The 20,648-nt window shown below is 45.5% G+C and overlaps 1 protein-coding gene across 12 annotated transcripts in view; it reads left to right on the forward strand.

Moving 5' to 3' along the window:
* The window catches only part of APC (APC regulator of Wnt signaling pathway), an 858,190-nt gene that overhangs the window by 695,361 nt on the left and 142,181 nt on the right, over positions 1–20,648 (forward strand). For 7 of the 12 annotated variants that reach the window (XM_085632601.1, XM_085632600.1, XM_085632610.1 and 4 more), the window contains one exon: positions 19,277–19,399. In XM_085632601.1, the coding sequence (XP_085488727.1) occupies positions 19,277–19,399 (123 nt within the window). The remainder of the gene's footprint in view (positions 1–19,276; positions 19,400–20,648) is intronic. The other 5 variants (XM_085632606.1, XM_085632611.1, XM_085632607.1 and 2 more) reach the window with 1 other exon arrangement.

Here is a 20,648-nt window from a genome sequence, read left to right on the forward strand (position 1 = left end):
AGAACTCCCTCGGTTGAGTCAGTTAGAGTGGCCTTGTTCTTAACCCAGTGTGAGAGGTCGCTAATGATGAAACATGCCTTGATACGTTGAGGGTGAGACTACTTCTCAAATATCTTTTGATGACCCTATCCTCTAAAGTCTGAACTGTGAATTAACAGTGGTGGCTATAATAATCTCAGGTATTTGTTAAGTAACCAGTCCCCATTCAATTTCTGGGAAGTAACGATAAGTGAAACAGGTTTCTCTCCCTGCGATTCTAGTATTAAACACGCTCACAGCAGCCCTCTCAGAAAACATGACTTTCTAATAAAGTTCAGAACCATTATTAGCTAAAAGACTGATTCAAACAACCATGTTTGAGCCATGGATTTCACTTAGATCAACAATGGTCTAGAACGGAAATGGACAGAAGGAAAAAGTAAACTATGGTAAAAGATATTCATAGCTTCTTGATGAGACCTTTACAGGCTCACAAGGATAAAAGGTCTCTTTTGCCTATTAACCTGTGCCTGACGTGGAAAACTCATAGGTTATTGAACCTAATATTATTATTTTACAAACTCATAAATCAGATGCTCGATGACGGATGTGAGGAGCACCTATATAATCCTGTGGAAAAATAGGTCAGTTGAAGATCTCATATTACCACATAGAATTGCTGCATCTGATACTGGCTAGTCTTTGCTTCTTAAGATGGTGGTGTCAATAATTCAATTCTGGTTGATACGATCTTTGTTTCATAAGGTTATTGTACTGTAATAAGTATTTATCTTATTAGTTACATCTAATGTTCTTGTACATCTCAGTTCCAAAAATTTTCTCTGAAATTACTGGGTTTTCTCAAGACCATGTGCACTTCATCCTGCAGTACAAATGTTCCTCCCCATTTCTTTTCCCTGGAAGAAAAGGAGAGTCTCTCAGAGGTTTGTCGGTTTCTAAGTACCCTATTACTATGAAAATAAATATGTCTCTTTTTCTCTTCCTTGCAAAGTTTACAGTTTCATTTGGGGTTGAGCATATCTACCGTGTGTGGACTCCAAGGATTCTCTCAACATATATAGTGATTAAAGATACACACCAAATATCTTTCTTCACACATCCCTATTCATGTAATCTCGGACCTGTGGGTATGTGTACCTTGTTAGACACCATGTTGTGAGAACTCCAACTTTCAGTGTCACGCTTGGTGCGTACTGCTGAATGCATTCATAGTAAGCAGTTGGCTGCAAGAGAGATTGAGAGCAAGGGCACACGTTGTGGTTTGCACAACATAAGTGACACAGTTCAGGGAGTTTTAGGGGTTGGATTGGAACCACGCCATCACTTAGACTGTGTTTTCTTCCATTAATATTTTTTATACTGTGTGTTCATGTGCATCTGGGTGCAATATTGTTTCTGATTCAGCTTTGCAGAATTACAATTACGTAGCTTAGCCATATCTGGTGCTTGCATGTTATCCTAAATGCCCACCTGAATGAGATCTTGGCAAAGGCTTGCACCTACATTTCTCACTTCAATATGAGTGATTTACCTCTTTAATTATAAGGATGTGCAGTGGATTGACTAAAGGAGAGAGTTGTTCCATTTATGATTCGACAGAATTTTACACGGTTATCTCCTGTCTATGCTATACTAACCCTTATTTAAATGATGTGGGAAAGGAATGTCACCAAATGTTGCACATTTTATTATAGGCACCAAAGAACAAACAGTACAAAAATGATTTTTTAGAGTCTGTTTTCAGTGTCTGTGACCCTAGACTACTTTCATTGCTTTGGCTCCTGGGAATGGAACAATACACTACTTAGCCAGGATATTATTGGTTTAGAAGTCTGAACTGTATCTTTTTTACAGAACGTCCAGTACTGGTACGTTACTGGCGCAGTTATCCATGACAGTATTGTTTGTGACACACATATTGGACTAATCAGCATCCAGTTAAGAAGAAGAAAACTAAGCATTAAAAACCTTGCATAAACAATGCTTGTGTTGGATAGTGGGGGCATTGACAACCTTCAATTAAGACCTTAACTATGATTGTATAATAAATTAATTGAGAAAACTGAAAAGAGTGAGACACTAAGTATATCCTTATTGATCGCTGTCTCTGTTTTCACCAGGAACCGAATGGAGATGCGCAAGTTAACCCAAAATAATGCAGCAAGAGTTTATTATAAAAAGTTTGGGATAGGTGAACCTCCTTTATGTGTTCTAATCCCGGTAACCCCTGGACCACAACTCTGCTCTTTTAAGTTACCCTCCATAAAAGGTATCATCTGGTTTAGTCTGTCTGTATTACTCAATTTCCAGGCCCCAAGCACATGCAAATGCATCCTCCTATCAATGTCTATTTTCATCCTAAACCGAGATTAACTCACCCCTCTCAACTGGAGTGAACCAACAAACTAAAAACGTCCAACATTAAGTGAATACAGAAGGACTTGGGGAAATTGGCTTGACAATCTACTATTGTTTGGGAAATCTATCAAAAATATTCTTCATTCAAATCTCCAATTTATTTGAACAGAACTGCCTCTCCGACAGACTGATTTCCACCCAGAGAAGAGGAATTAAATCAGCAATTGCATTCTTTGATGACCTCAAGAATAAACAACACATAAAGGTTGTACCCTGTCTAATATGGCCACAAGGGGTTGGGGTAAAAAGAAAAATATCAAACTCAATAGAATGCCCCCTATACATTGAGTAAATCAATTAATGATTCAGACCCTTATATTGAAAAATTTAAATAGGTGAATGGCAAACAAAATATTCAATAATCCATTACTTTAATATTTATGTAGAAAAAAAGTGCTATCAGCACACAAATGCCCTTTATGTATTCCCTTAGGGTGGAACAGTCGAACCCCATCACACCTTCCTTCTAAAAAAAAAAAAAAAAAAACACAAAAAATATGTAGGCAATTAACAAACACACAACAAAGGAAGCAAGCCCAAGGGCCAAAGGATCGAATGTGGAAAAAGACGAGCATTCGTGATGTTTCAAAATGAGAATATGATGTCTTCCTTCATCCAAATTCAGTACTGCCCTATAGATCTCATACTCTGTCAACGGTTCGGTCTCCTTCCAGTCTTTTTAGAGAATATCCTCAGGACTTGATAAAAGTCCAACAGTATATGGTAATTTTCACATCTGAGTTAATACCTTCCATGGAATACACATTTATAATAGCATTACAAGCTTTCATTGCATCTCCTAAATGATTTAAACATACAATTACCATTGTTAAGCGAAGCTGAAGTGCTACATTTGACGGTGACGCACACTATAGATTTTCACAAACAAAGGATGTCAATTCCCCTTTATTCACCAGTCAGTTTCTTGGCCTCAAAACTGCCAGTTTAAATCCTTAATACATGTACTCAATCTACAAAGGGCATTCTATGGAGTTTGAACTCAAGAAAAAGACATGACTGCCCTCATTTTATAACTGTCATCAACAACTCTGTACTGGCAGCTATTCTGGAAGAAAATAACTGCCTTCATTCTACGCAGACACGCTTTATATGTCAATAGGGTACAGAGACCGCTGCTCTTGCCGTGATTGAAGAGTCTACAAAACTTTTGGACAATGGAGGCTGCGCTGCTCTCATCTTGTTAGATCTCAGCACAGCCTTCAACACTGTCAATCATCAACTTATGGTCCAAAGACTCAGGGAGGTGGGGGTGGTCGGAATCGCCCTGAAATGGCTGCAGTCCTTTCTTCAAAATAGATTTTTTGCTGTTTACAAGGAGGATGCTTCCTCTGAGCGAACCCTCTGCAGTGTGGAGTCCCTCAGGGACCATCCTTAAGTCCTAACATGTTTAACATCTACATGAGGTCCCTTGCAGATGTGGCGCTTCCTTGGGTGATCCAGATCGTCACCTATGCTGACGATACCCAGCTGGTGGTTTCCCTCAGTCAGCATGATAAATCTGAGCCTGGCTTAACATCATGTCTTGTGAAGGTCTCTGAGTGGATGGACAAGTCATTCTTTTTTTTTTTTTTTTTTTTTTTTTTTTTTTTTTGAACCTTTATTTAGCACTGTGTACAAGACAAATACGGGCCTACAACCATCCGGCCGGCCTCGACACTTCTGAAGCTTGATAGCAAAGTATACGTCCACTCGGTGGCACGGCAGCACATAAAAGCATACGACCTATGTTACAATAAATCCACGTGCACCGAGTGGCAGGAGACAGTAAGGTTAATTTTAAAAAATTTTATGTAAGGAGATACAGAAGCTAGAACGGATCAGTGTACAGAACAGACGATCATATGATAAATGGGTAACAGCCAACAGGAGAGTCAACTAACAGTGAGCACATCTAAAATGGCGGCACGAAACTATAATACCAGGATATAGATACGCAGCGAAGTGTGCCTCCCAGCCGCTACCCTCCTAACACCAGTCCCCCCCACTGACCCTAGAAAAAGACGTAAGAAAAGGACGGAAAAAAGAAAAAGAAGGCCCATAGAAACAAAAAACGTGCCGAAGAAGACCCCCCACCCTACACGCATGCCGAGGCTATGGCCTACCCCCCCCTAGCTACGTGTCTGTCGCCCCATAGGAACCCGAAATGTAGAATTAAGAAAAGAAGAAAGGAAAAAGGACCATAAAATCACGGTTGAACCCAGGGAGAAAAAGAAGAGTGCACTACCCTACTACTCCCAGGAAAAGGAAAAGCGGGGAGGAGCCCACCCCACTGCCGAACTCCCGGACTCCCGCGCCGCCCATACATCCTGCGCCATGTACAGCACAGTATCAAAAGACCCACGTAAACCCGGTGGTCCCGAATCAATACCACCCAGCACTTCAGTACTTCACAAGTCCTCCCCCCGGCAGAAGAAGGAAACAGGAGGCGAAATCACAGCGACATGTAGCAAAAAACAGGTCATTAAAAACTACTCAGCCAATATTGCAAAACGTGTATCAGTCCAGGTCCCCGTCTGCCGATCCAACCAAAGCGACAACGAGCATGCCATCACCCCTGTCCGGACCGGCAGATGTGGTTCAGGCCCGTCCATTGCTGCGAGTCACCTTCAGCCAGGACAAAGAGACAAGATGGCCGCTCTCGAGGAAAGGGGACAATGAAGCCGTATCGTACCGCAGGGTCCCAAACGCAGCAGTAACATGCCACAGAAGCTCCAGCGATAGGTGCATTCAGGGTAACATCTGGCAAGGGAAGTGAAAGGCTAGGTCTCAACAGGTAGTTCGTAGGCAGAGTCACAGCGTTCAAAGTGAAGGGTGTCCCTGCAACTGTATCCGTGTCGATGGGTTGACGCGTTACATTGTAGCCAGGAGGACTCCGCGCCACCGTCCCTCCGCTCTGCAACATTGTTTCACCTCCAGGAGAAAACATGGGCGGCGGGGATCCTCCAGCCGGGAACGTCCCGTTGCAAACAGTGCCTCATCGATTCTCCGGGTCAGCGCCCAGCAAGTACTCTGCATTGCCACTTTTAACGCCACGAGGGCGGCCAATACATCCCCACAGGTCGGGTCTCTCTGTACCAAGCATCGGTCCGCCCTATCCCGCTGCTCCTCCGATGCGGCAATCAGCTCCGGGGCACATGGGCGCGCAGACACTGCGAGTCCAGGGTCAGCCAGCGTCTCAGCAAGAAGAGCAGGCGCCATTGTCATCTCCACTGCAGGCACTTAGTGGCGGGACAAAAGTGACTATGTATACCGGAGATCCGAGGATGTAGACACCGGAAAAGCTTCGTGCTCCACTCGGGAACTGCACAGGGCGAGAGCGCCCCACGGTTGCCGCGAGGACCGGCCGTTCGCCGCAGGAAGACACTTCAAAATGGAGTCCGCTCGCTTTTCTTCAGGGTGGCGGAGGAGAGCTAGTATTAGGGGGCTCCAACGTCGTCCACACCACTGCCAGCGCGAGGGGGAGTCCGACCCGGACGTAAGGGTCCGACTCCAGTCGCACAGCCAGCGTTTTCACCCCCGCGACCACCCGCAGTATTCCAGCTCAGCACCCCGTCCACATCCCTCGGCGTCCAGCGGCGGCCATCTACGCAGGGACCAGGGGGAGCGCCGGAGGTCGAAGTAAACACCGAGTCTGCTACCAAACCCGCCGACAAAGGTGTCAGGAGAACGCCAGTCACTTCAGTGCCGGTAATCCGCGGCGGTAGAGCGGCGCAGGTCAGGAGAATTGATCAGGATTAACAAAGGAAGCCAGACGGTCCACGAAGCCGGGAGCTCAAGCGTCCGTCCCGTCGGCCATCTTGGCTCCTCCCCCGACAAGTCATTCTTAAAACTCAATGGAGCAAAGACAGAACTTATGCTCCTGGGTTACTCTGCGCCCGCAAACACAGACCTTTTGTGGCCTAGCTGTCTAGGTCCCCCATCGGCACCAAAAAAACAGATCAAGAGTTTGGGAGTCTGGTTTGATTGCAACTTGAATTTCAAAGTACAAGCTCGTAAAGTCGCAGCCAATTGCTATGGACTTCTTAAGACAATAAGGAAGATTCTCCCTCTCCTTCCTTTTGTTGCTAGACGTATTTTAGTCCAAGCACTCGTATTGTCTCGGCTGGATTATGCGAATGCAGTCTATTTGGGAGTGCTACAGGGAACTATTAAGAGACTGCAGATTGTTCAGAACTATGCAGCCTGCCTTCTAATGGGCATTCCGAAACATAGTTCAGCCAAACCAGCCCTCCCAAATAGACAGCATTCGCATAATCCAGCCTGGACTGTACTTTGCAGGCGGCTACCGACTAAAAGCTGTCCCATCCAGAATTCATAGGCTAAGTGCAGTACAGACATATTTGTAGATATTTGATATACATTTGAACATAGACTAATTCTACAGACTACTAGTAGGCTTAGCAGCAATCTGAGTTAATTGAAAACAGAAAAAAAAGTTCTCAAAGAGAAACTGAAGTACAAGGAACTGAGCTCAATTCACCAAAGTTCATAAACCGGTTTGAAAGCACCAGCTGCAAGTCTTTGACTAATTGCGACAGTATGTTTAATATACCCCCTTGGTGGATTTGACTGCTTGTAGGGCCACTTGAGAAATGTTACTGGATAAAAGCAGGGATTCAGATATTTTCCTAAAAAATCATTGACATATACAGAAGAGGTTTCCCTTTTTAATAAATGGGTACCCTAAATATGGTTGTCGTGGAGTCTTTAGAGTTTACAATTACCCTTCTGTAATGGCTGATTATCTCTCAATTCTGAGACGTCTCCTTTATTTCCAGTTCAAAGAATTAACTTCATAAGCACAGTGTTTAAATGCTTGCCAGATTAGAGCATTCCCTTTTCCAGAGCGTTTTGCCCACGTTCAGGTAATGGTTTTCCAGTTTTCTGCTCATGTGCACAAATTCCTACGGATGATGACACCCTGAATGTGTTTGTGGTTCCTTATGCACAACTCCAAATGCACCAGTTTGAGTTTCTGTGCTGTAACCAGTATAATCAATTTTATAAAAGTATGCAGGACCAGATAGTTTTTGGATCAATGAACAGTCATTACCTACATTTGTGGGTAAAGCCAGAAAATGTATTTCAGGATTGTTGCTTTTGTCCATTGTACCCTAATTAAAGAGTAATATTGAACTCCTGTGTGGGCTTGTGTCAGCTATACGTACAGAGCTTTGTGGTTTCAGGAGGGGCCTACCACAACCTTGGGCAATAAAATTTGGTCTAATGATTTTCCTTCATCATATTAAGATCAAACAAGTACAAACCTTGATGACAACACTTTTGTTATAATTTATCTGAACTAACAAAGTGGTGTCTGTTCTGTTCATCTGTTTCGAGAAGCTACAGATCTTTGGCATGGGACACTCAGCAGACAAATTGTAATTGGGCTGCCAGCAGCTCATTTGATAGTGAGGGAGAATCAGACAACGGATACCACGAGTCTCCTGTCCATGAAATAAGAAGGGATCATAATCAGGAAAATAAAGGTAAAATGTTGGCCAGTTGTGGTGTTCCTCCGATAGACCCTTTTACAGCGGCAATCCACAAGAACTCTCACATTTTGTGCTCCAAACAAATGCCTCTGGCATCACTGATGCTTTCCCCATCCTTGGTTATGCTGTTTTCAATACTCATTCCCACCAGTTCCACTGATAAAGAAAATTATCTTGAAAATGAGAGTTGAGGTTAGACTTATTGTCCGGAATTGTGTAAGGAGACTGGCGTATCTCACATTTCATCTGATGGTCAATGCTCCTTGCAGGCTTCCTCTCAGGGGGTCTGTTTTTCAATGCAGTCCACTACCGCACCCAAAGCTGGCACCTCTCAATCGATTTGCTTGGATCTTGAAAAGCTCACTGTAGCTATCTTCCAGCTGCCCTCTTGTTTCATTGATAATTTGCTTGCAGCTAAACAGCCTTCTACCAGAGCTGTGTGTTCTAGCAGTTGGTTGAAGTTTGCTTCAGGGCGTAAAGACAGAGCTATATGATCCTTTCCAGAGAGAGATCAATCTCCCTTAGACCTGTTGAAGGCCTAAATTTTGTTATAGTTCTAGATTATTTAGCAGCACTTCCTACTTGTCCTTTGCCCCAAGCCAAGAATCTCTGTGAAGTTCTTTTGGTTGTACCTCTTTTCCATTTTCGCTGTTAATTGTCTGGTGGTAGAATTAGAACCTTAACTTACTTTGACTTTGTACATGAGCCAACCATTTGAAACAAATCATTCATTTGATTTCAAAGTTCCTATTTGGAAAATAGCTTTCTTGCTTTTAGTCACTTCTGCTAGGCGTGTTAATGAGTATCAAGCTATATTGATGACCCTAAAGTTTACTATGTTCTCCTTCCCACCCTTCTAGGAAGGAAAATATTTGCACTGTCTTGATAAGTTCAGTAATTTGAGTCATTTCATTCATAGGACTAAATTACTTCGGAATAATTCTAACCTTTTGTTAATATCTTTGGCACTCAGATGTTTAGAACATTTAGCGAATAACTGATATCACCATAGATTTCATTGACTGTTAGAACTGGGGGTCTTTAGTTGGCAAAGGTAGGTACCCTTGACCAAATAGGGACCCTTGCTTCTAGTCAGGGTAAGGGGGTACACTCCTAAAATAACCCCAGCTCACCCCCTTGGTAGCTTGGCAAGAGCAGACAGGCTCATCTCAGAGGCAGTGTGTAAAGCATTTGTGAACACATACAGTAAAACAGTGAAAACACTACAAATGGACACCACACCAGTATAGAAAAATAAGTAATCTTTACTAGACTTAACACAAGACCAAACGACAAAAATCCACAATACTGTAATCAAAAATAGTCTCTAAGATGATAGAAAATAGATCAGTTCAATGTAGATGGTAAATGAGACACTTTACTCTCAAAGTACCTCGAGTGCGTCACGCAATACAAACAAAAGGGTCGCAGGGAAGGTGATGCGTCGGTTCCTTGCTTCGGGGGAGGTGATGCGTCAGTTCCTTACTGCAGCGCAGGGGAGGTGATTCGTCAGTTCCTTTCCGGAGAGGAGGTGATGCGTTGGTTTCTTACTGTGATCCGGTGCGATGCGACAGGATGGTGCCTCGGTGTGATGCGACGATCCGGTGCGATGCGAGAAAATGGTGTCTTGATGCGATAACGTTGGATGCGATGCGTGCACGCCCAACGGCCGTGCAGCGAACTCGGTAACTTCTGAGCCACGACAGGCCCTGCAACACGCTTCTCCGGTGATGCGACGGCGACCTCTGTGGCGGCAACACGCTTCTCCGGTGATGCGACATGCTTCGTCGATGATGCGACATCGAACAGCTGCAGCGGCAGCACGCTACTTCGGCAATGCGACGGCAACACGCTTCCCCTCATTGCGTCGCGCTCCCAGCGACACGCAGTCTTCTCTGAGGGCCCAAACAACAGTAGGCACCTCTCTGCAGGCAGAATTCCACAGCAAGGGAATTCAAGGGAGCTGGGGCTTAAGTCTTGTATCCCTGAGACGTCAGGCATGAGGCAAGCACAGTTCAATCCCTTGGAGATTCCTCTTCAAGATTGCAAAAGTACACACAATGCAGCGGCAGCACGCTACTTCGGCAATGCGACGGCAACACGCTTCCCCTCATTGCGTCGCGCTCCCAGCGACACGCAGTCTTCTCTGAGGGCCCAAACAACAGTAGGCACCTCTCTGCAGGCAGAATTCCACAGCAAGGGAATTCAAGGGAGCTGGGGCTTAAGTCTTGTATCCCTGAGACGTCAGGCATGAGGCAAGCACAGTTCAATCCCTTGGAGATTCCTCTTCAAGATTGCAAAAGTACACACAATGTTCCTTTACTCCTTTCCTTGGCAATAACGTAACCACTGCAGGCCAACCTCAACAGCATAGCACAGGGGCAGTGTCCTCCTTCAGCTTCCTTGGTTCTACTCCTTGGCAAAAGGTCGTCTTGATTCACAGAAGTGATCTAAAGTTCTGGGGTCTGGGTCCCCCCTTTTATACACCAAAATCCTTTGTCTCTGAAGGCAGAGCGTGTCTGCACCTAGTCTAAACCAGTTCTGTGCAGTCCTGGAGCACTTTGTTTACAGAGCTCCTTCTTTCCTTTGACAGTGTGGGCCAGGGTCATCAGACGCACCACATGGGGTGGAGCCAGCATTGTGGAAGGCAGGCACAGCCCTATTCAGGCCCAGGTGCCACTCCTCCCACCACTCCTCATGCAGATAGGTCTATTCAGCCTTGTGCTGACTCACCCTGTCTCTTGGAGCCACCCCAGCCCCTGTCACTCACAAACCAGACATGGAATACACAACGTAGCAGAGGCAGGCTTGGATGGTTAGGTAAGAAAATACCTACTTTCTACAAGTGGTATTTTCAAACACAGAATGTTAAAACCAACTTCACTAAAATATGTATTTTATCATTCTAAGTTCAGGCATACTAAACTCTAATTTCTACCTAGTTCCCTGAGTCAGTTACGATTATAAGATGTTCTAATCAAACTGCCCATTCTGGCCTATGGGAACAGGTAGCCTTGCAATATTGAAATACGAAATTGGCTGTAATTCACTATCGGGACATGTCACACACATCAGGGAATGTCCTGCCTTTTACAGAAAATGCACCCTGCACTTGGGCCTACCTTAGGGGTGACTAATATGTAGAAAAGGGAAGGTTTAGGGACTGGCCAAGTGGGTGCACTTTGCCAAGTCGACATGGCAGTCACAGACTGCACACAGGCTCTGCAATGGCAGGCCTGAGACACACTTTACAAGCTGCTTCTGTGGGTGGCACAACCAGTGCTGCAATCCCACCAGCAGCATTTGATTTACAGGCCCTGGGCACACATGGAGCACTGTACTAGGGTCTGACAAGTAAATCAGATAAACCAATCATGGAGTCACTAATCCAATATAACACTTTACAATAGGGAGCACTTGCACTGTGGCACTGAATAGCAGTGGCACAGTGCCCAAAAGCATCTAGACCAGCAAAACATATAGCAAAAACACAGGAGGCAACAGCAAAAAAAAGGAAGGGAACACCCACGCCAATGGTGCCAGGTCTAACACGTGTCCCCTCCAGCTGAAATGTGGGGAGAACTACCCACCCCTTGGAATTTCTCATCACTAAGGAGGAAAAATCTGGAGAGACCATCAGCATTGGCGTGTTCTGCACCAGGGCGGTGTTCAACCGTGAAGTCCATCCCCTGTAGGGAAATGGACCACCTCAACAGCTTTGCATTCTCACCCCTCATCTGCATCAACCATCTGAGGGGCCTGTGGTCTGTCTGAACCCGGAAGTGAGTCCCAAACAAGTATGGTCTCAACTTCTTCAGTGCCCAAACCGCAGCAAATGCCTCGCACTCAATTGCACTCCACCTCTGTTCCCGTGGAAGTAACCTTCTACTAATAAAGGCTACAGGTTGGTCTAGGCCCTCCTCATTCATCTGTGAAAGAACAGCCCCCACACCATGCTCTGAAGCGTCTGTCTGTACAATGAACTCTTTAGAGAAGTTGGGCGCCAGAAGCACATGGCAGTCTTAAGGGCATCAAAAGCTTTCTGACAGGTGTCAGTCCAGTTCATTTTCTTGGGCTGCTTACTTGGAAGCCAGCTCTGTCAAGGGTGCAACAATGCTGCCATACCCCTTGACAAACCTCCTGTAATACCCAGTGAGTCCTAAAAAGGCTCTCATCTCTGTCTGGGTTTTGGGGGGTTCCCAAGCCAGGATGGTTTCAATCTTGGGCTGTAGGGGCGCCACCTGGCTGCTCCTACCCTGGTGTCCCAAGTACACCACAGAACCCTGCCCGATCTGGCTCTTACTCACCTTGATCGTATGACCTGCTCTCCGCAGTGCCATCAACACTTCCCAGAGGTCGGGCAGATGTTCTTCCCAACCGGCACTGAACACTGCAATGTCATCCAGGTAGGCAGCACTGAACTTTTCCAGGCTAGCCAACACCTGGTTGACCAACCTCTGAAAGGTGGCAGGGGCATTCTTCATCCCAAAGGGCATAGCCCGGAATTGGTAGTGCCCATCTGGTGTGGAGAATGTTGACCTCTCTCTTGCCCCATCAGTCAAGGCGATCTGCCAGTACCCAGACGTTAGATCAAACGAGCTGAGGTACAGGGCAGCCCCTAACTGATCAATGAGCTCATCAGCTCTGGGGATTGGGTGCGCGTCAGTCCTGGTGACTGAATTGAGCCCTCGGTAGTCCACATAGAACCGGAGTTCTGGCGTGTCACCCGGTGCGACAGCCTTTGGTACCAGGACCACTGGGCTGGCCCAAGGACTGTTGGAGGAATCAATCACCCCCAATGCAAGCATCTTGGAGACCTCCTCCTTGATGCAAGCTCTCACCCTGTCAGTCACTCTAAGTTTTGTGCTTAACAGGAGGACTGTCTCCAGTGTCTACATCATGGACACAACAATCTGTGACACTGGGAATCGGGGAGAACAAATCAGAAAACTGTCCCAACAACTGGCGACAGGCATTCTGCTGCTCAGGGGTCAGGGTGGAAGAGAGGTTGACACCATCTACTGACCCATCCTGCTCTGTTGCAGACAGGAGGTCAGGAAGAGGCTCAGACTCCTCCTTCATTCCAGCATCTGTCGCTAGGAGCATGCCCACTTCGGACCTCTCTAAGTGGAGCTTCAGGCAGTTGACATGCAGGACCCGCAAAGGGTTCCTTGGAGACCTCAAGTCCACCAAGTAGGTGACATCCCTCTTGCGCTCCACCACCTCAAATGGTCCGGTCCACTTATCCTGGAGCGCACAGGGCTCCACGTGGGCCATGACCCAAAAAGTCTGACCAGGCTGAAGCTCAAGAGTGTCATTCTGATCGAACCACCGCTTCATCTCTTCCTGGCTGGCATCCAGAGTCGCCTGGGCGAGTTGCCTGAAACGCCGGGTTAGGTTTCTGAAGGCCAGCCCATTACCTTGGGGGTGGTAAGGAGTGGTGAACTTATAAGTTACCCCACACTCCTGCCACAGGGACTTCATATACTTTGAAATTAAGTTTGTACCACGGTCTGACACCACCTCTCTGGGGAACCCCACACGGGAAAAAATCCCCATCAGTGCCTGTCCTACCACGGGGGCCGTCACTGTCCTGAGAGGGATGGCTTCCGTGTGGCATGGTCCACCAAGACCAGGATGATCCTGTTGCCCATGGCTGTCTTGGGATCCAGAGGCCCCACAATGTCAATGCCCACCCTTTCAAAGGGGGTGCTGACCACAGGGAATGGCTGGAGAGGAGCCGTTTGCTTCCTCCCACTCTTTCCACTTGCCTGGCAAGTCTGACAGGTCCTGCAATGAGTATCGAAACTCTTGCGCATTTGGGGCCAATAAAAGTGGGTGGAAAGCCTTTTAAAGGTCTTGTCCTGCCCCAAATGTCCTGTTAAAGGCACATTAGCCAGCCCCAGTAGGAAGGCTTTGAAGCACTGGGGTACCATCAGCACACAGGCTGACCCAGGCTCAGCAACCTTAGGCTCACTATACAGGAGACCATTCTCCCAGTAGATCCAATGTGATCCTGACTGATCACCTGCTGACTGGTTTGCAGCCTGCTGCCGCAAACCCACAAGAGAAGGACACTTCTGCTCCTCGCAGAACTCCTCCCTGGAGGGTCCTCCTTCCTGCTGCCAATGGGTCAGCTCAGACAGGTTCAGCTACCTTCTCCCCTATAGGTTCCAGGGCATCCCCCGCAAGGTCTGCCTCCTCCTGGACCGTGGAAACTGTGGGTGCGGGTTTCCTGCACCCCCGGCCTCTTCTCTTTATGGCAGGTACCTGGGCCACTCTTTCAGGCTCCAGGTCCTCTTGAACACCCTTACTGGCTGCCATGGACCGTGTGGTCACAAATGCCCACTCAGGCAGATCCAACATCTCCAAATGAGCACTTTGCTCCACCTTAGCCCAAGGGGAGCTCTCCAAATCGTTACCCAATAGACAGTCAACAGGCATGGCTGGCCTCACAGGTACTTGAAGAGTACCACAACCCCACTCCCCAATCCTTCTCGGGGACCCGGTGGGAGGACATAGCTACCTCAAAGGCCTTGAACCATTGCCTAATATCTTCATTCTTATGAAACACCTTAATAACATTCTTGGGAATGAACACTTGTGTTTCCACAGGCCCGGATGGTGCGCTGCCACCAGAGGGAGAAATCTCTAAACTCTTAGCTTTCAATTCCAATTCCCTCAACATCCTCTCATGCTCCAAATGCATTTGTTTCCTCCAAGGCCAACTTCTTGTTCTCCAACTCCATCTGCCCACCTATTGTGAGCTTGGCCAGCTCCATCTTATTCACCCTATCTCTCTCCCTGTCCTCCAGCTCTTCTGGGGACAGGCCTTTTGAAGAAACACTGCTGCCTGTTCTGGAAGGCACTTTCCTCCCAACCAGGCCCAATGGCCCCTCTAGCTGCCCATCTAAATTCTCTACCTCCTCCCTAGGCTCTTCAGGATGCTCACTGGCATGCCTAGAATCTATCCAGGCCCTCAGCCCCTTTTGGTATTTCTCCTTCCTGGTGAGGCCCTTTGTAGAGATTTTAAATTTCTTGCAAGCTGCTTTGAGGTGTGGCACAGTGTAGGTATCAATCCTATCCTCTTCAAAATCAATGTCAACAGGTGCAACGGATGCTGCTTTACTCATGGTGAAAAACAGTTGGTAGTTCTCAAAAAGCAGTTCCAAGGAAAATTCTACCAAAAAGTATGTGGTCGTGTCATGGTCTGCACTCACCAGTAGTGTACACCAATCACTGTATATGAGTCACAAATGCAAGTTCAAATCCTTTTCGCTGACCACCAATGTTAGAACTGGGGGTCTCTAGTTGGCAGAGGTAGGTACCCTTGACCAAATAGAGGGACCCTTGCTTCTAGTCAGGGTAAGGGGGTACACTCCTAAAATAACCCCTGCTCACCCCCTTGAGCTTGGCACGAGCAGACCGGTTTCTCTCAGATGCAGTGTGTAAAGCATTTGTGAACACATGCAGTAATAGAGTGAAAATACTACAAATGGACACCACACCAGTTTAGAAAAATAAGTAATCTTTACTAGACTTAGCACAAGACCAAATTACAAAAATCCACAATACCGTAATCAAAAATAGTCTCTAAAATGATAGAAAATAGCTTAGTTCAATGTAGATGGTAAATGCAACACTTTACTCTCAAAGTACCTTGGATGTGTCACGCAATATAAACAAAAGGGTCGCAGGGAAGTTGATGCGTCGGTTCCTTGCTTCGGGGGAGGTGATGCGTCTGTTCCGTACTGCAGCGCAGGGGAGGTGATGCGTCGGTTCCTTGCCGGAGAGGAGGTGATGCGTCGGTTTCTTACTGTGATCCAGTGCGATGCGACAAGATGGCGCCTTGATGTTATGCGACGATCCGGTGCGATGCGAGAAAATGGCGTCTTGATGCGATGCAACAACGTTTAATACGATGCGTGCATGCCCGACGGCCGTGTGGCGAACTTCTGAGCTTTGACAGGCCCTGCGACACGTTTCTCCGGTGATGCGACGGCGACCACTGCGGCGGCGACGCTTTTCTCTGGTGATGCGACGCGCTTCGTCGATGATGCGATGGCGAACAGCTGCAGCGGCGGCACGCTTCTTCGGCGATGCGACGGCAACTGCTGCGGCGGTGACACGCTTCTCCTCGTTGTGTCGCGCTCCCAGTGACAGTCTTCTCAGAGGGCTCAAACAGCAGTAGGCACCTCTCTGCAGGCAGAATTCCACAGCAAGGGAATTCAGGGTAGCTGGGGGTGAAGTCTTGGCTCCCTGAGACTTCAGGCAGGAGGCAAGCACAGTTCAGGCCCTTGGAGATTCTTCTTCAAGATTACAGAAGTACACACAAAGTTCCTTTTCTCCTTTCCTTTGCAATAAAGTGACCACTGCAGGACAACCCCAACAGTACAGCACAGGGGCAGTCTCCTCCTTCAGCTTCCTTGGTTCTTCTCCTTGGCAAAGCGTCGTCTTGATTCCTAGAAGTGATCTAAAGTTCTGGGGTCTGGGTCCCCCCTTTTATACACCAAAATCCTTGGTCTCTGAAGGCAGAGTGTGTCTGTACCTAGTCAAAACCAGTTCTGTGCAGTCCTGGAGCACTTTGTTAACAGGACTCCTTCTTTCCTTTGACAGTGTGGGCCAGGGTCATCAGACACACCACATGAGGTGGAGCCAGCATTGTGGAAGGCAGGCACAGCCCTATTCAGGCCCAGGTGCTACTCCTCCCACCACTCCTCATGCAGATAGTTTTATTCAGCCTTGTGCTGACTCACCCTGTCTCCTGGAGCCACCCCAGCCCCTGTCGCTCACAAACCAGACATGGAATACACAACCTAGCAGAGGCAGGCTTGGATGGTTAGGCAAGACAATACCTACTTTCTAAAAGTGGTATTTTCAAACACAGAGTGTTAAAACCAACTTCACTAAAATGTATTTTATCATTCTCAGTTCAGGCATACTAAACTCAAATTTCGACCTAGTTTCCTGAGTCAGTTACGATTATAAGATGTTAGAATCAAACTGCCCATTCTGGCCTATGGGAACAGGTAACCTTGCAATAGTGAAAAAGGAAATGGGCTGTAATTCACTATCGGGACATTTCACACACATCAGGGCATGTCCTACCTTTTACATACAATGCACCCTGCCCTTGGGCCTACCTTAGGGGTGACTAATATGTAGAAAAGGGAAGGTTTAGGGACTGGCAAGTGGGTGCACTTTGCCAAGTCGACATGGCAGTCACAGACTGCACACAGGCTCTGCAATGGCAGGCCTGAGACACACATTAGAAGCTGCTGCTGTGGGTGGCACAACCAGTGCTGCAATCCCACCAGCAGCATTTGATTTACAGACCCTGGGCACACATGGTGCACTGTACTAGGGTCTGACAAGTAAATCAAGTAAACCAATCATGGAGTCACTAATCCAATACAACACTTTACAATAGGGAGCACTTGCACTGTGGCACTGAATAGCAGTGGCACAGTGCCCAAAAGCATCTAGACCAGCAAAACATATAGCAAAAACACAGGAGACAACAGCAAAAAATGGAAGGGAAACCCACGCCAATGGTGCCAGGTCTAACATTGACCATATAAAATTGGTATGATGTGGTAGGCCAACCATCACCAGAGCGCTTCAGTGCCTGTTCAACTACGGGTACTGCAACTACTTCTAATGTTTTACGAGGGGCTATGATGCAAGACATCAGTAATAAAGTGTAGTGTTCATTTGCCCATTCTTTGTTTTAAACATTATTGCACGATGTCCAATCAAAGGCAATAGTCTTTATTTTTGCTTAAGCTATTCTTCAGTACTTTTTGGATGAAACTCTTAACCACTCACCCGGAAAATGATTTTTGAGGGTTCAATAAAAAAAGAAATGTGGGAACAAATATCTATTAAAATAACAAATTACCTATGTTTGGTAACATTCTTTCTGATAGCTTTCAGAGCTTCTGCAAATACATATGACCGAACTACCTCTCATTTCAAGAGTTTGTGTTCTTCTTTTTTGTTTGGATCAGTAGGGAGATATCCAACTTATCTCTATGGGCTCGGAGAAGATAGGTGAAACTGATGTCACCAGACCTATACTGCCTTACATACATGATCACTTCCACTGCTGTCCAGGACGTCTTTGGTCACCATCTAGCACCAGTGAGGAAACCCTAACCACTTTCCAGACCCACTCTAATGCATTATTCCATACCTGACATAGAAAATCTGAGGTAGCTCTGCTACCCATCTGAAAGAATGTTAGTGAATGTAAATAACTTATTTTCTTCAACCCACTTCTTGGAAATTACTTTGGGAATGGATCATTTAATGAATACACAGACACATCTATCTATTAAAACAACAAGTTTCTTACCTTTAGTAATGTTACTTCTGGTGTATGATTAACCTTGCACAGATTCTTTACAGCTCTCATCTTGAGCATTGTGACCTTGGGTTGTTCCCTGCTAGTGTATTCTTCACTTTTCAATCTGTGGTTTCTTATGTTCAAGTGGGGATGCGGAAAATAGATCAAAACTGAGATCACTGGCACCAGTTTGACTTCTATTGTGAATGATTTCACAATTGGAGACCACGTGGCTCCTGATATGATATTATACAGAGCTACTTTGCACTGGTGTCAGGCCATGGAAGAGAACACATTGCGGATCAAATTTGTGGTGACTGGGAGCCTTATGTAAGGCATCAACAGAAGTTGAACAATTCACTAGAAAGAAATTACCTGCAATAAGTTATTTGATGTTTAAGATCAATAGTAAGCAGTATCATGTTATTTGTGGCTGATTCCAGTGTGGCAGTTGGTAAGTAGGCTGCAAATGACTGAACAAGACATGGCTGTATCTCTGCCAAACATATTTTGCAGTGGGCCCAAGAGGCGCGCTTATAAGTTGTAGGTTAATATTAAATTAATTTACTTAATTCAAAAGAATTTTAAAACAGAGTTTAAGGATTTTAATAAATGTTATTAAAATAGTTTTAGTGGATCTGAGGAGATTGGAGGTTACCAACCCCCCTCCATAAAATCATATGTAATGTTAATACCAGTGTTCAGAATCGCCAAGATTGCAAATGTGGTCCTCCTATTGTTCCTTTGCTATGTCGTCATTGAGTCTCGCTTGCCACTCACGCTACTCAATATCCTGTTCTCTTTGGAGTTAGTGATTTCCTGCTGCACTGTGATTAAAGCATAGCTAGCAACTATTTGGTTCAATGCCCAAAGTTATATATCGTGCCCTCACAGGGGCAGATGTGATTTCATGTTACAGTGTGTATGGGGTTTTGGTAACCGGTTGAATGTCCAGCACATTGTGGGTTTATGCACTTTTTGTTTCAAATTACAGGGTTCCACTTCCAGGATGGACCGTGAGGCAGCCAGTATTATGAGTTCTAATAGTACCTACTCGGTTCCTCGACGACTGACAAGTCACCTGGGTACCAAGGTAACCGAAGATTACAAACCACAGGTCGCTAACACTACATTTTACTAATACAATAACTTAGTTTCTGCCTTTGATACTATTGTGCACAGGCTTCTATTTTAACATATATATTTTAACATATATATTTTAACATATACTAATTGTGTTTATGGCATGCATTAGCTTAAATAGCTTGTGGAGGATTACATGTATTACTTAGCTGTTATACTGATTTCTGATTTGAAGAATGATACATATCCATTTCGGTTTCTGGGTAGGTCAGACTCATTACAATTTACGTCTAATGCGATATCCCGCTGATATCAGAGGTTTTTAGCAGTATTACTAGAAGGAACAGGAACCCTTTCTCACTACACAGTATCACACAGTCAGTTCGTTTGAAGTGAATAGATCAGGGCTATGGGGCGAAGAGTTGCAATAGAAAGCTGTTGGCTGCTTATAGCAATTAAACTCTGTTACATAGCAGTAGCATTTGTTGTAGGCTATGGTTTTATGACAGTAACGGTTTTGAGTTTTCCGTGGCAGTAATTTTAATTCACCAATGCCCCATATTAATTTTCCTAATATTTGCTTCCTGTTCTGTTTAAAAAGGGCCATTTAAGGAAACAATGACCTGCCTATGAATTTTCACCCTTCAACCCCTGCTGCCTCCTCCCTTGAAGTGTCTTTAGCTGTGATTAGACATTGTTTATATTCCTGCTTAGGCTATAACACAAAGGAGTATTCAAAACTTTGCTTTAGACAAATAAATGCACAGCTTGACATTACCCATCAACTTCACTTAGCCTACAAAACCCTCCAATAGTTATTGGAGAGCACTGCAGCTTTCCTCAGGTTTCACTGATCCATTGATTGCTTAATTGATCCTAAGCTTAGGTGGCGTAATGATTCATACAGATTCTTCTAATTTCTTCCATTGATTACATTAAACCTGTGTTCTGCACTTTTACATGCACTTTTAGTTGTGCAGCGATTGTATTTCAAGGAAAAATGAATGCAAAAAGAGAATAAGCAATGATTTTGGTATCTCGAAATATTGTTTGTTCTGTATATCTACGTATTTATAGCTCACATTTTATTGTCCGTTGAAGAACAAGGCTGTATCTCGAGCAAACAAGATACACTAACGTTTGCAAAATAAAGATTTCACAAGTTTTATTTTTAAGTTGCGGTCAAAAATTACTGCATAGTCTGTAGTTATATTCAAGTAATTAAGCCGATAAACTTCTTTTCACTACCTTTCTGGTAGAGGCACAGGAAACTACCCTTTTTT

The sequence above is a fragment of the Triturus cristatus genome, chromosome 2_1, assembly GCF_964204655.1.
Source record: "Triturus cristatus chromosome 2_1, aTriCri1.1, whole genome shotgun sequence".
NCBI lineage: Eukaryota > Metazoa > Chordata > Amphibia > Caudata > Salamandridae > Triturus > Triturus cristatus.